The sequence below is a fragment of the Rhinoraja longicauda genome, chromosome 12 (genome assembly GCF_053455715.1).
Source record: "Rhinoraja longicauda isolate Sanriku21f chromosome 12, sRhiLon1.1, whole genome shotgun sequence".
In the NCBI taxonomy this organism is placed as follows: Eukaryota; Metazoa; Chordata; class Chondrichthyes; order Rajiformes; family Arhynchobatidae; genus Rhinoraja; species Rhinoraja longicauda.
In genome coordinates, this window is record NC_135964.1 from 26,602,717 (window position 1) to 26,617,597 (window position 14,881).

Consider the following 14,881-nt stretch of genomic DNA (forward strand, 5'->3'; position numbering starts at 1 on the left):
AGGAGGCGGGGAGAGGGTGGGGTGGGAGGGAAGGAGAGGAGGAGGCGGGGCGGGGAGAGGGTGGGAGGGAAGGAGAGGAGGCGGGGAGAGGGTGGGGTGGGAGGGAAGGAGAGGGTGGGGTGGGAGGGAAGGAGAGGAGGCGGGGAGAGGGTGGGAGGGAAGGAGAGGAGGCGGGGAGAGGGTGGGAGGGAAGGAGAGGAGGCGGGGAGAGGGTGGAGATCCGCCTGCCCGCTCCCATTACCTGAGTGTGGGGCTGGCAGCGCTGTGTGTTTCTCTGCCGCCGGCGAGCGCTGCTCGTCCTCTTGGGGGAGGTTTGATTCGGGTTCAGTGTCTGCAGCGAGCGGCGGAGCGGGAACCCGCTCCATGGTGCGGGGAACGGCTCCGGGAGCCCGGGCGTGAAGCCGGGAGAGAGAGAGAGAGGCTGCGGGGCGGGAGAGACTGCGAGGCGAGGCCACCCCGGCGGGGACATGCGGCTCTCCGCCACGATCCTCCTGCTGCCGGCGGCGGCGCTGCTCTGCGGTGAGTCGGGGGGGGAAGGGAGAGAGAGGGGGAATGGGATAGAGGGAGGGATGGGAGAGGGGGGGGGGTATGGATGGAGAGGGGGGGGTGGAGGGAGAGGGGGGGATGGAGAGAGAGGGGGGGATGGAGAGAGAGGGGGGGATGGAGAGAGAGGGGGGGATGGAGAGAGAGGGGGGGATGGAGAGGGGGAGGGAGAGAGGGGGAAAAGGGAGAGAAGGAGGGAGGGGAGGGAGGGGGAAAGGGAGAAGGAGTGGGGGAAGAAAGTAGGAGGAGAGGGAGATGGAGAAGTGGGAGGGTGGGTGGGAGAAAGGGAAGTAGAGAAGGAGTGGGGGAAGAGAGGGATAGAGAAGGGGATGGATGGAGAGGGGGGGGAGGAGAGAGGGGGAAGGGAGGGAGAGAAGGAATGAGGGATAGAGAAGGGGATGGAGGGAGAGGGGGAGGGAGTGAGGGGGGGAAAGGGAGAAGGAGTGGGGGAAGAAAGTAGGAGGAGAGGGAGGTGGAGAAGTGGGAGGGTGGGTGGGAGAAAGGGAAGTAGAGAAGGAGAGAGAGAGAGAAGGAGGGAGAGGGAAAGGTGAGGGGGTGAGGGAAAGAAAAAGGAGGAGGGGAGAAAGTGTGAGTGGGGAGAGGGTGTTGTGTTGTGAGACCAGGCCCGCGGGCGGCCCCCAGACACACTGTCGCTGCCCCCCCCCCCGGGGCGAGGTGTTGGTCTTTACCCGTCATTAACTGTCACTGCCCCCCCCCCCCCCCCCCCCCAGGGGCGAGGTGTTGGTCTCCCCCCCCCCCCCCCCTGGGGCGAGGTGTTGGTCATTACCCGTCACTAACTGTCACTGCCTTCTCCCCCCCCCCCCCCCCATGGGGCGAGGTGTTGGTCTTTACCCCCCCCCCCCGGGGCGAGGTGTTGGTCATTACCCGTCATTAACTGTCACTGCCTGCCCCCCCCCCTCCCGAGGTGTTGGTCTTTACCCCCCCCCCCCCCCGGGGCGAGGTGTTGGTCTTTACCCCCCCCCCCCCCGGGGCGAGGTGTTGGTCTTTACCCCCCCCCCGGGGCGAGGTGTTGGTCTTTACCCGTCATTAACTGTCACTGCCTGCCCCCCCCCCTCCCGAGGTGTTGGTCTTTACCCCCCCCCCCTCCCGAGGTGTTGGTCTTTACCCCCCCCCCCCCCCCCGGGGCGAGGTGTTGGTCTTTACCCGTCATTAACTGTCACTGCCTGCCCCCCCCCCCTCCCGAGGTGTTGGTCTTTACCCCCCCCCCCCCCCCCGGGGCGAGGTGTTGGTCTTTACCCGTCATTAACTGTCACTGCCTGCCCCCCCCCCCCCCCTCCTCCCGAGGTGTTGGTCTTTTACCCCATCCTCCCATTGACTGTCACTGCCCTCTTTCCCCGCTGCCGCCCCCTGGCCGGACGGTTGGACGGTCGGTGAGGGGGTGGGCGTCGCTAACCCACCACCAGCACCAGGGCGGGCAGCGTTATTTCATTATTAATGTGGCATCTGTGAGATCTCGTTGTGAAAGCTGCTAGTTCAATGGTACTTTATGGTCACAATTACTGAGGTACAGTGAGATTCCTTTTTGTGTACAGTTCAGTACAAGATAAGCATCTCAGATGCTGAGTCTGAAGGTTTGTTCTTTGCAAAGTGATGGAAGGGTTTGCAGGTTGGTGGAGTTGCTGCTGTTATTTCAGCAACATCAGGATGCTTTTTATTGTCACTTGTGTTTATCTGTCAGCGACGTTTTAACATTGCAAGGCCAGTGTGTCACTGATTACAGCCCACCCCAACTTTTCTGCTCTCTGTTTCACCAGATTAAGGTCTTTATTTTTAGAATTAATTCCCCCTTTAACCTTGGGTGACTACAAATAGTTTAGTTTTAGTTTGTATTATTGTCAGGTTTACCGAGGTACAGTGAAATGCTTTTTTGTTGCGTGCTAGAAAGACTCAAGAAGTCTGAGTCTGAGAGGAGGAAAGGAGGAGAGCAGGGAATAGAGGGATATGGATCATGTACAGGCAGAAGAGATCAGTTTAACTTGGTCACTCATGTTTGGCATAAACATTGTGGGCTGAATGGCCTCTTCTATGCTGTACTGCTCTAGGTTCTAGTGTAATTCGAAATGGAAACAGGCCCTTCGGCCCAACTCGTCCATGCCCACCAAGATACCCCATCTAAGCTGGTCCTATTTGCCCACAAATGGCCCATACCCCTCTAATCGACCTGTCCAGCTGTCTTTAAATGTTGTTATAGTCCCTTCCTCAGCTAACTCCTCTGGCAGCTTGTTCCATCTACCAACCACCCTCTGAGTGAAAAGGCTGCTCCTCGGGTTCCTATTAAATATTTCCCCTCTTTAAACCTGTGTCCTCTGGTTTTTAACTCCTCTACTCTGTGCATTCACCCTATCTATTCCACTCATGATTTTATGCTCATCTTCACTGATTGAGAATTACACAGTCCTTTAATCATGTAGACAATAGGATTTGTAACAAGGTTCAGAAAAGAACATGTGTATTTCAAGGAGACAGAGGGGCAGTAAATCAATCACAATTATGTCCCCTTCTCACCTCTCCATGTATAGAAGTGCATTGTCTTCTTCCATGCCTGTATTTGTTATCAATGAATGCCTCTTATTCCGAGTACATGGAATTTCAACACGGCCTTCCAGACAAAGACAGCGTTTCACAACAGATATGGTCTTCAATAACGTAATCTACTCCGGCAGGGGCACATAACTGAAGCAACCCATGTTCCCAAAAGGAATGTGTAGGAAGGAACTCCAGATGCTGGTTTACACCGAAGATAGACACAAAATGCTGGAGTAACTCAGTGGATCTGGCAGCATCTCTGGAGAAAAGGAATAGGTGGCATTTCAGGTCGAAGAAGGGTCGCGGTTTGAGATTTTGACTTTATCTGGCACTAAACGTTATTCTATTTATCCTGTATCTGTGCACTGTGGATGGCTTGACTAACCTTAAATAGACACCAAATTCTGGAGTAACTCAGTAGGACAGGCAGCATCTCTGGATAGAAGGAATGGGTGATGTTTCAGGTCGAGACACTTTTTCAGAGGGTCTTATAGCCCTTTTTCAGAGGGTCTTATACCCAGCCCCGCATAGCCCGTTTTTATCTTCTGACTGTATCCTTAGTTTAGTTTAAAGATACAGTGCAGAAACAGGCCCTTCAGTCCATGGAGTCTGCTCCGACCAGCGATTCCTGCCCACTAACACTCCTACACACTAGGAACATTTCAACAGAAGGCAACTAACCTACAAACCTGTTCGTCTTTGGAGTGCGGGAGGAAACTAGAGCTCCCGGAGAAAACCTACATGGTCAGAGGGAGAACGTACAACTCCATACGGACAGCAGCCGTGGTCAGGATCGTACCAGGGTCTCTGGCGCTGTAAGGCAGCAACTCTACCGCTGCTCCACCATGCCGCCCAACATGTAATCGTGCATAGTTTTTCCGTTGACTGGATAGCACGCAATATAAAAGCTCACTGTACCTTGGTGCATGTGACAATAAGAAACTAAACTGAAATAATGTCAGCTTTGACTTTTGATTCCTGTGCAGTGTGAAAATGCTGTTTGGGTGACTCATCCCGAGGAAAAAGAATTCCCCAAGATCGTTGTGTTTCACTTTAGCAATCTCAAACTTCATTTCAGCAAATCTGAATGTGCGTGCGAGTCTGCGTGACCGGTAACCTCGTTTGTTGCTGATAACATTTGCCACAGAAATGTCCCCAAGCTCGTCAGAATGGAAAAGCTCACACCAAACGTTATTTGTGCACCTCACCGTTGCCATGGTGATGCCCTAAAAAAAAGTTTTATGAGGAAATTGGCAGCCCAGCTGCATTGTAGGGAATTTGTATGGAGTCACCGTATAGTGTTACCAGTTGCATTTGTGTGGGTTGAAGCTAGTTTTCACTCTTGCCATTGAAGTATGGTTTCACAGTGCTAATCACTCCCTTTTACCTTGCAAATGTGCTCATTGTTCATTTGTAACCCTACACGGCAACAACATTCATTTTTATAGAATGAAATAAAAATGAACTGCAGAGGCTGGTTTATATGGTCTTCTCACCTTTGACTCTACGTGAGCTTTGGCCGACTATGATAAAGAGCCACTGGATTTTGTCTACCCTAAAACAGTTTTTATATAAAAATGGACACAAAATGCTGGAGTAACTGAGTGGGTCAGGCGACATCGGTGGAGAATATGGATATGCAACATTTCAGGTTGGGTCTGAAGAAGGGTTCCGACCCGAAATGTCAACTATGCATTTACAGAATTCAACCTACAAACCTGCACATCTTAGGAATGTGGTAGAAAACCGTAGTATCCAGAAGAAACCACATGGTCACAGGGAAAACTCCGCACAGATAGACCTGTAGTCAGGATCGAATCTGGGTCTCTGGTGCTGTGAGGTAGCGGCTCAACCGCTGTGCCGCCTGGTCCAATCCTGACCTCGGCTGCCCGCAGTGCAGAGTTTGAACTTTCTCCCTGTGACCACGTGGGTTTCCTCCTGGTGCTCTGGTTTCATCCCAAAGACGTTCAGGTTTGTAGGTTAATTGGCCTCTGTAAATGAGAAGAGGAAGTGACTGGGGTGAGACTGGTCCTTGATAATGCCAGTGGCCTTACCAAGGCAGTATGAAGTGTAGATGGTGTGAAGTGTTGGCCCATATCCCTCTAAATCTCTCCTATCCATGTACCTGTCCAAATATATTTTTAACATTGTTTCATATACCCACTATAACATTTGATGCATTTCTGTGTTTATTAAATATAGCTGATCTCCTCTGGGTGTAGTTCACAAGCTTTTTACTTTCAGTTTTGGATTTGGTGTCATGTTTTTTCTGATTAATCTAAGAGTTAACCATGACTGCCATTGAGTCAGTACCTGATAACAAACACAATCTGCTGGAGACCTGACACATAGAACAGACACCTCAAACAGTTGGGGCGCAAGATTTTTCAGGCTGCAAGTTTTGTGCTGGCCTTTTTGAAGCTTGGCAGGGTCTGCATGCTGTTGAGATACATTTTCCATTTGGCTTTCCCATGGGCAAAATAACTTACTTCTTTAGACTTCAGAGGTACAGTGTGGAAACAGGCCTTGGGCCCACCGTGTCCGCACTGAACAATGATCACTCCGTATACCAGCGCTATCCTGCACACTGGGGACAATTCACTATTTTACTGATCTAGCTTTACAACCTTGGGAGTGTGGGAGGAAAATGGAGCTCCTGGAGAAAACCCATGCAGTCACAGGGAGAATGTACAATCTCCGTACAGACAGCACCAATAGTCAGGATCGAACCCAGATCTCTGGCGCTGCAAGGCAGGAACCGCTGCACCACTGCACCGCCCTTGCTGTTCCTGAACCTGGTGGTCACGGTTCTTCCCAATAGTAGGAGTTGAAAAAGTGAGAGTGTGGCCAGGGCAGTGTGGGTCTTTGATAATGCTGGCTGCCTCTAGATTTGATAAATAACAAGCTGATAATAGACTTACAGATAAGCAATAGAACTGGAGTCAGGAGTGTTTCATTGTCATATGTATCAGTAACAGAACAATGGAATTCATACTCGCTGCAGCTTAATAGGCCCATTAATACAACAATACACAGATAAATATATAATGATCATGATACAATAAATTAATAACTACCCAATTCATTAAAGTGTCATTCTTTAAATGTGAGTGATTTAAAGAGACTGGGTGGCCTTGGAAATGAGTCACTGAAAGCTAATACAAGTAGGGTTGCCAACTGTCCCGTATTAGCCGGGACATCCCGTATTTTGGGCTAAATTTGTTTGACCCGTACGTTACCACCCTTGTCCCGTATTAGGCCCGTGGGCCGCTGTAGGCCCGGACAGTAGGCTAACAGAGTTTGGGGAGCGGGGCCGAGTGTGTTTGCCTAACGGAGGTTGTAACCTGTCTCCCAGACCGGGCGGTCGTCATTGGTGGAGCGGGAGCAATTGACCGCTGCCTGGGTGAGGTCACGTGTGGCGCGAGTGGTGATGTCACCTTGTCCCGTATTTGGGAGTTAGAAAGTTGACATCCCTAAATACAACAGAGCTATGGACACAAGGAACTGTAGATGCTGGAGGAACTCAGCGGGTCAGACAGTATCTCTAGAGGACGTGGATAGGTGACATTTGGGTCAGAACACTTCTTCAGAGTCTGACACATGTAGGTACAGCACAGTCCAGAAGAACAGGGTCCTTTGCTGGATATCTTGCACAATGCACCCCTCCAAACCTTCTCAACGGAAAGGATGGATTAAAGTTATTTTGTTCCATTTCCATTGTCAGAATAATTCTAACTAAACGTTTAAAGTCCTTTAGATTGGCACAAAACGCTGGACTAAACCAAATGGTCAGGCAGCATCTCTGTAGAAAAGGAGTAGGTGATGTTTTGGGTCGAGACCCTTCTTCAGACTGAGAGTCAGGGGAAAGGGTAACTAGAGAGATGAAAAGGTACAAAGAACCAAAAAATGAAATGTATGAAAAGAACAAACCACTGTTCATACCCCTCGTTATCATCTCTTCCACAGCCAACAATGAACCATTGTGGGTTCTGCCTTTCCTTGAACATCGTTGCTGGCCTTGATTTGATTTTTTCATACCTTTCATTCTTTTGTTCTTTGTATCTTTTCATACCTCCAGTTTCCCTCTCCCTTGACTCTCAGCCTGAAGAAGGGTCTCAACCCAAAAGGTCATCTATTCTTTTCCTCCTGAGATGCTGCCTGACCCGTTGAGTTACTCCAGCATTTTGTGTCTATCTTCCATGTAAACCAGCATCTGCAGTTCCTTCCAACGCATTCAAAGTTAATTGTAATGTGCAATGTGATAGCAGTATTGGCTCATGACACTCAATAAGTATTCCAGTTGATTGATATTTTGGTCTGCGTTTTGATTTTGTTTTGATTTGTGAATTTGACTGGGATGAATGGAGTGATATCTTTCTGGGAAATAGGTGTAAACATTGGCACGGTGGCCCGGTGACGCATCGGCAGAGTTGCTGCCTCACAGCGCCAGAGACCCGGGTTCGATCCTGACACAGGTGCTGTCTGTGTAGAGTTTGCACGTTCTCTCTGTGACCGGGTGGGTTTTCTCCCACACTCCAAATATGTACAGGTTTGTAGGTTAATAGTGTTTTGCTAAAAAATTGTAAGTTGTCCCTAGTGTGTAGGATAGTGCTAGCGTTCAGCATGATCGCTGGTTGGTGTAGACCTAGTGGGCCAAAGGGCCTGTTTCTGTTTTGTATCTCTAAACGAAACATTAAGAACAGAGGCCAGTACAGACATTTGGCTCATAACGACTGTGCTGAACATGATGCCATGATCAACTCTTATAGACAATAGGTGCAGGAGGAGGCCATTCGGCCCTTCGAGCCAATGTGATCATGGCTGATCATTCTCAATCAGTACCTCGTTCCTGCCTTCTCCCCATACCCCCTGACTCCGCTATCCTTAAGCGCTCTATCTAGCTCTCTCTTGAATGCATTCAGAGAATTGGCCTCCACTGCCTTCTGAGGCAGAGAATTCCACAGATTCACAACTCTCTGACTGAAAAAGTTTTTCCTCATCTCAGTTCTAAATGGCCTACCCCTTATTCTTAAACTGTGGCCCTTTGTTCTGGACTCCCCCAACATTGGGAACATGTTTCCTGCCTCTAACGCGTCCAACCCCTTAATAATCTTATACGTTTCGATAAGATCCCCTCTCACCCTTCTAAATTCCAGTCTATACAAGTCTAGTCGCTCCAGTTTTTCAACATATGACAGTCCCGGAAATTAACCTAGTAAACCTATGCTGCACGCCCTGAATAGCAAGAATATCCTTCCTCAAATTTGGAGACCAAAACTGCACACAGTACTCCAGATGCGGTCTCACTAGGGCCCTGTACAACTGCAGAAGGACCTCTTTGCTCCTATACTCAACTCCTCTTGTTATGAAGGCCAACATTCCATTGGCTTTCTTCACTGCCTGCTGTACCTGCATGCTTCCTTTCAGTGACTGATGCACTAGGACACCCAGATCTCGTTGTACGTCCCCTTTTCGTAACTTGACACCATTCAGATAATACTCTGCCTTCCTATTCTGACCACCAAAGTGAATAACCTCACACCTATCCACATTAAACTGCATCTGCCATGCATCCGCCCACTCACACAACCTGTCCAAGTCACCCTGCAACCTCATAGCATCTTCCTCACAGTTCACACTACCACCCAACTTTGTATCATCTGCAAATTTGCTAATGGTACTTTTAATCCCTGCCTGCTCGTAATCCATGTCCCTCCTTTCCCCGCATATACTTTTACCACTTTGCATGATGCTGGGAAAAAAATCAAAAGGCAAACATGATACAATTTGTGTTTTGCTTATTAGTTTTGCCAATCTTGCCTCCCACATGTAAAGACTTTGGCTCCTTCACCTATCCATATTTGCCTTCCGAGGTAAAGTCTGATCAAAGATTGTGACCAAGCATCTTGGCAATAATGTTCCAGTTGGGAGGCTCAGGGGCACATTTATTTTAACTGTGCATGTTGCATTGCCTGCCTGGCATTGCCTGCCAATGTCTCGGGAGTTCTGTGGCAACAATGTGCGAGAAGAATGGGTTGAGAATGTCAGAATATGCATTCAGCTACTCAAACATAGTTTGCCTTAAATTGTAGACAGAAGGAACCGCCAGTGCTGGCCGACAAAAAAAAAAGATAAAGTGCTGGAGTAACTCTGGGCCAGGCAGAATTTCTGATAAACATGGGTCGATGACGTTTCGAGTTGGACCCTTCATCAGTCTGAAGAAGGATCCTGACCCAAAACATCACCTATCCATGTTCTCCAGAGATGCTGCCTGACCCACTGTTACTCCAGCACTTTGTGTTTTTTGCCTTAAATTGTACTCGGATTTGTGTTCCCACCATCTTTGCCATACTTCCTTGATTTTTTTTAACCCAATTTAAAAACATTGTTCAGTTTTCATTTGCCTAACTGGTTCTTAATCTTTCAGTTGAGAAGAAATTCCCATCATTGTTCCTTGTTCCAAAGCAGTTAGTCAGACCCCCCATGTTGAATTGCAGTTACCCTGGTTTAATATGCTCAGTTTGTCTATCTTGTTCTTCTAACCTTGTGATCCATTAAACATTACCATGTCTCCTAATTCAGCAGCCATGTCAAACTCCGTTGTGCAACTCTACTATCTGTTTGAGAGCTACATTAAACATTTCTTGCAACCTACTTATGATGCTCGCCTGTGAGAGAATAGACCCTTTATCCATGTTGTCTCCGGCTTGTCTATTAATGACTGAAACACGTCACACAGGCTGCCTGCAATTCTCCACACTCTTGCTGTTAGCATGCAAAAGGACATACGGTTTTGAATCAGTAGTAAGGAAGGCAAATGCAAAGCTAACATTTATTTCTAGAGGACTTGAATATAAAATGTAATGCTGAGGCTTAATAAGGCACTGGTCAGACCGCATTTGAAGCATTGTGAGCCGTTTTGGGCCCCATATCTGAGGAAGGAAAGTTCTGGCGCTGGAGAGAGCCCAGAGGAGGATTTCGAGAATGATCTGAGGGATGATTGGTTTAACCTATGATAAGCGTTAGACGGTACTGGGCCTGTACTTGCTGGAATTTAGGAGGATGAGGGGGTACTCTATTGAAACTTACCGCATAGTGAAAGGCCTGGATGTGGAGAGGATGTTTCCACCAGTGGGAGATTCTAGGACCAGAGGCTAGGCATACCTTTGGAAAGAAAATGAGGACAATTTTCTTCAATCAGAGGGTGGTGAATCTGTGGAATGCATTCCCACACACAGCTGTGGAGGACAAGTCAATGAATATTTTTAAGGCAGAGATTGACACGGGTTCTTGATTACGATACGATAAAACTTTATTCATCCACGGAGAGAAATTGGTCTGCCAACAGCCACAACACAACAAGGTACACGAAAACTTGAAATTAAAAGTGAAAACAAAAAGAAAAAATCAAACGACTGTTGGCTGGCTGCCATGTGCACTGTGCCTTCACCGGAACAAATGAACAAACAAACGAACACAAACTTATTCCCTGGGTAGAGAATTCTAATCTAGAGTGTCTCCCACTCCTGCCGCGCGCACAGTTCCTTGGGACGCGGTGGTAATGGTGTCAGGGGTTACGGGGAGAATACAGGAGAATGGGGTTGAGAGGAGAGGATAGATAGCTATGATTAAATGGCGGAGTAGACTTGATGGGTCAAATGGCCTTGGTCTGCTCCTATAACCTATGAACATAAGAAATGGGAGCAGGAATGACCTCAATGACCTCTTTGGTCTTTTAAGCTTGTTCAGCAAGATCGTGGATTTGTGTAAAGCCTTCTGCGGGTTTGTATTGGCAACATCCCAATTCATGTTTTGGAGGACATAAATTAGCTGGGTGATTCCAAGTTGGCCATTCGTTTCAGACCCCAACAACCCTCACCAACCTCTATAGATGTGCCCTAGAAAGCATTTTATTGGGATGCATCACAGCCTGGTTTGGGAACAGTTCCATCCAAGACCACAAGAACTTGCAGTGAATTGCAGACGCAGAACATACCAACCTTGCAAACCAACCTTCTTTCCAAGACACCATCTACACTTCGCTCTGCTTCGGCAAGGCCACCAGCATAATCAAGGACCAGTCTTACCCCGGTCACTCCCTCCTCCCTTCGCCCATCAGGCAAGAACACAGAACACACCCCCCTCCCCTGTAATATTGGGCTACCTGTATTCATAGTGTCATACTGCGTGGAAACAGGCCCTTCGGCCCAACTTGCCCACACAAACAAACATGCCCAACTACACTAGTCCCATCTGCCTGTGTCTGGTACATATTGCTCTAAACCTATCCTGTCTATGTACCTGTCTGAATGTTTCTTAAACATTGTGAAATGCCTGCCCTACCTACCACCTCTGGCAGCTCGTTCCATATACCTACCACCCTCTGTGTAAACAAAGTTGCCCCTCCGGTTCCTATTAAATCTTTCCTCTCTCCTCACCTTAAACCTATGTCCACAGGTTCTCGATTCCCCTGCTCTGGGTAAAAGACTGTGCATTCACCCTATCAGCCATGATCATATTGAAAGGCAGTGCAGGCTCGAAGGGCCGAATGGCCTACTCCTGCACCTATTTTCTATGTTTCTATCACCCTTCAGCCTCCAACAATGAACAGCAAAACAAATTGGTGTCTGAAGAAGGGTTTCGACCCGAAACGTCACCCATTCCTTCTCTCCAAAGATGCTGCCTGACCCGCTGAGTTAAGGGCCTGTCCCACTTAGGCGATTTTTTTAGGCGACTGTCATTGTCGTAGCAGGTCGCCGAAAAACCAGCGACTGGACCCCCGCTACGGCAATGTCAACAACCTCCCACTTAGTCGACGTCAAGCTACGGCAAGCTACCGACAACTGGCGACCCAATCGTCGTGAGTAGCACATCCAGCTATGACCGCACCTACGACAACCTACGACCACGCAGGTGACAACCTACGACAAGCAAAGCCAACCTACGTCCACCCGCGACCAGCTACGACGCTGTCGGCGACAACTGAAGACAATTCACGTCATTTTCGCTTTCGGTTTTGATCCTGGTACCAGTTAGCACTGGCGACAACATACGTCACCTGGCAACAATCTACGACAGCACCTACATCAGGAGACGTCAAACTACGCTCATTGGCGTCAAACCCAATGTCGCGGAAAATTTTTCAACATTCTGAAAATCCAGCGGCGACCAGAAAAACGTTAGGACTCTTTGGAGATGACTCACGACCATACAGGCGACGCCCCGGCAACCGTGTGGCGACAGCCTAGTCACCGGTAGTCGCCTAAAACAATTGCCTAAGTGGGACAGGCCCTTTACTCCAGCATTTTGTGTCTACCTTCGATTTAAATCAGCATCTGCAGTTTTCTTTCCTAAGCATTGTTTTGCTTTAATTCAGAGCTTTAATTAAATGCATTCCGGGCACACTTTTTGTAGGAAAGCTCTTACAGTCGTGGAAGAGGAAAATATCAGAACTTGCCTTGAAACTAAATGGAAATAGGGGGATAATTTTATGTGCCTTAATACTGATGACGTTGTTGACTGGAACCAAAGGATTAGTGGGAGATCCAGTTGCGGCTTTGGGAATTGTGAAAGATGTTGAGAAAGTCAATGACTATTCCCAGCACTTGGTGGAATAGCAATAAGGAACATGTGTTTACGATTATCGCCAGACCATGGACAGGGATAAAAGGGTGATTAAGACTTGGAATGCTTTACCGCAAATGGCTGTTGAGAAAAACTTTGAGAAAAAAAATCGCTGAGTACTTTAAAAGAGAAAATTGAAGAGTATTTTTAAAGAAATATACAAGAATATAGAGGTGGGGAGAACAGTAGAGCTGCTGCCTCACAGCGCCAGAGGCCCGGGTTCGATTCTGACCTCAGCTGTCTGTGCTCCCTGTGACTGCATGGGTTTCCTCCGGGTGCTCCAGTTTTGTCCCACACCCCAAAGACGTGCAGGCTTGTAGGTTAATTGGCTTCTGCAAACATATCTATCCAGTCAAAAGAAAGACTTCAGATTAAAATCAAGTCATCCACAGATGTCAAGTAAACTAATCTCCCCTGCCTGCACAATAAACCATATCCCTCCATTCCCCACATATCCGTCTACCTATCTAAAAGCCTCACAAAAATGTCACTATGGGATCAAGGAAAGGGCATTCACGCCACGGCCCTGTTTCCACCAATCTTTCCACCACTACGCACAAGAAGCCATTGTACGTAGATGCCGGGAAGTGTGTTCAGCTCTGGCTGCACAATTTCTCTTCTTGTGACGTGGACTCGATAAGAAGAATGCCACTATCATATCTGCCTCCACCACCTCTGGCAGTGCGTTCCAGCACCCACTGTTGTAATATATAAGACAAGGGGGATTGTGTGATATTGCTGGGACTACTTTGTGTATCCAAGAACTACTTTGTATGGCTGTGTATATAAGTGTGATTAGGCGGTCACTCTGGATGCAGGTGGCCACGGAATAAACAGCCTGGAATTGAGCTCCAGCAATGTAACCTTTTACACAAGTGTACTTGTGGTCCTTCCAGAGTCACTAAAGGTACAACAGGTACCGGACCACGAAGTACAACACCCACCACTGTCTACATGTAAAAAAACATCTGCACATATCCTTTAAACTTTGCTCGTCTGACTGTAAAGCTATGCCCTCTGGTATTTGATATTTCCACCTGGGGGTACAAGGTTTTGACTGTCTACCCTGTCTATGCCTCTCATAATTTTATATACTTAAAGTTAAATATCTTGATTGAAGTGAGGAGTAACTCGGCTCGATGAATCTACACTTCATCTTCTGCCACCACCATTGTATGTTTTTTTTTACCATTCTTGTGTTAAGCCTGCATTTAGCATTCAGTATAATATATTCCACAGTGTGCCAATGGGCTTGAATTTTGAAAAAGTATTAATCAATCTTTCTACTTCATGAACATAACAAGCAATTCACATTCTCCCTGTGACTATGTGGGTTTTCTACGGGTGCTCCGTTTTCTTCACACTTTCCAAAGATGTACAGGTTTGTAGGTTAATTGGCTTCTGAAAAGTGTCCCTAGTGTGTAGGATAGAACTAGTGTACAGGAGATCAATGGTTGGCGTGGACTCAGTGGGCCTATTTCCACACTGTATCTCTAAACTAATTTGGCCTGGATAGAGTGAATGTGGAGAGGATGTTTCCACTAGTGTGGAGAGTTTAGGACCAGAGGTCATAGCCTCAGAATAAAAGGACGCTCCTTTGGGAAGGAGATGAGGAGGAATTTCTTTAGTCAGAGGGTGGTGAATCTGTGGAATTCATTGTCGCAGAAGGCTGTGGAGGCTGTCAATTGATATTTTTAAGGCCGAGATAGATACATTATTGATTAGTACGTGTGTCAGGGGTTATGGAGAGAAGGCAGGAGAATGGGGTTAATAGGGGAAGATAAATCAGCCATGATTGAATGGCAGAGTAGACTTTTTGGGCCGAATGGCCTAATTCTACTCCTATCATTAATGAACATTATGAAAAGGACATAACGTGCTGGAGTTACTCAGCGGTTCAGACCACATCTCTGGAGAACATAGATAGGTCAGGTCTCGTCAGAAGAAGGGTCCTGACCTGAGACGTGTTCTCCAGATATGCTGCCTGACCTGCTGAGTTACTCCAGCACTTTGTGTGTTTTGTAAATTCAATGCAGGTGGCCTCATTTGTGCCTATTAGCATTAGGTGGGGCAGTGAAATTGGGAGCAGTGGTTAGGAAGTTGCAGAATCAACAAGATTTATAAAGAATCTGAAAGAGAAGGCAAGGAATAGTGGAAGTCCAGAAGA

The 14,881-nt window shown here is 47.8% G+C and overlaps 1 protein-coding gene across 1 annotated transcript in view; it reads left to right on the plus strand.

The window, feature by feature from the left end:
• The first annotated feature begins 208 nt into the window (after positions 1 to 208).
• Positions 209 to 14,881, plus strand: part of LOC144598810 (prostaglandin F2 receptor negative regulator-like) — a 43,917-nt gene continuing 29,244 nt past the window's right edge. Inside the window, exon 1 of the mRNA XM_078409255.1 lies at positions 209 to 519. Coding sequence (XP_078265381.1) covers positions 468 to 519 — 52 coding nt within the window. The 5' untranslated portion in view covers positions 209 to 467. The remainder of the gene's footprint in view (positions 520 to 14,881) is intronic.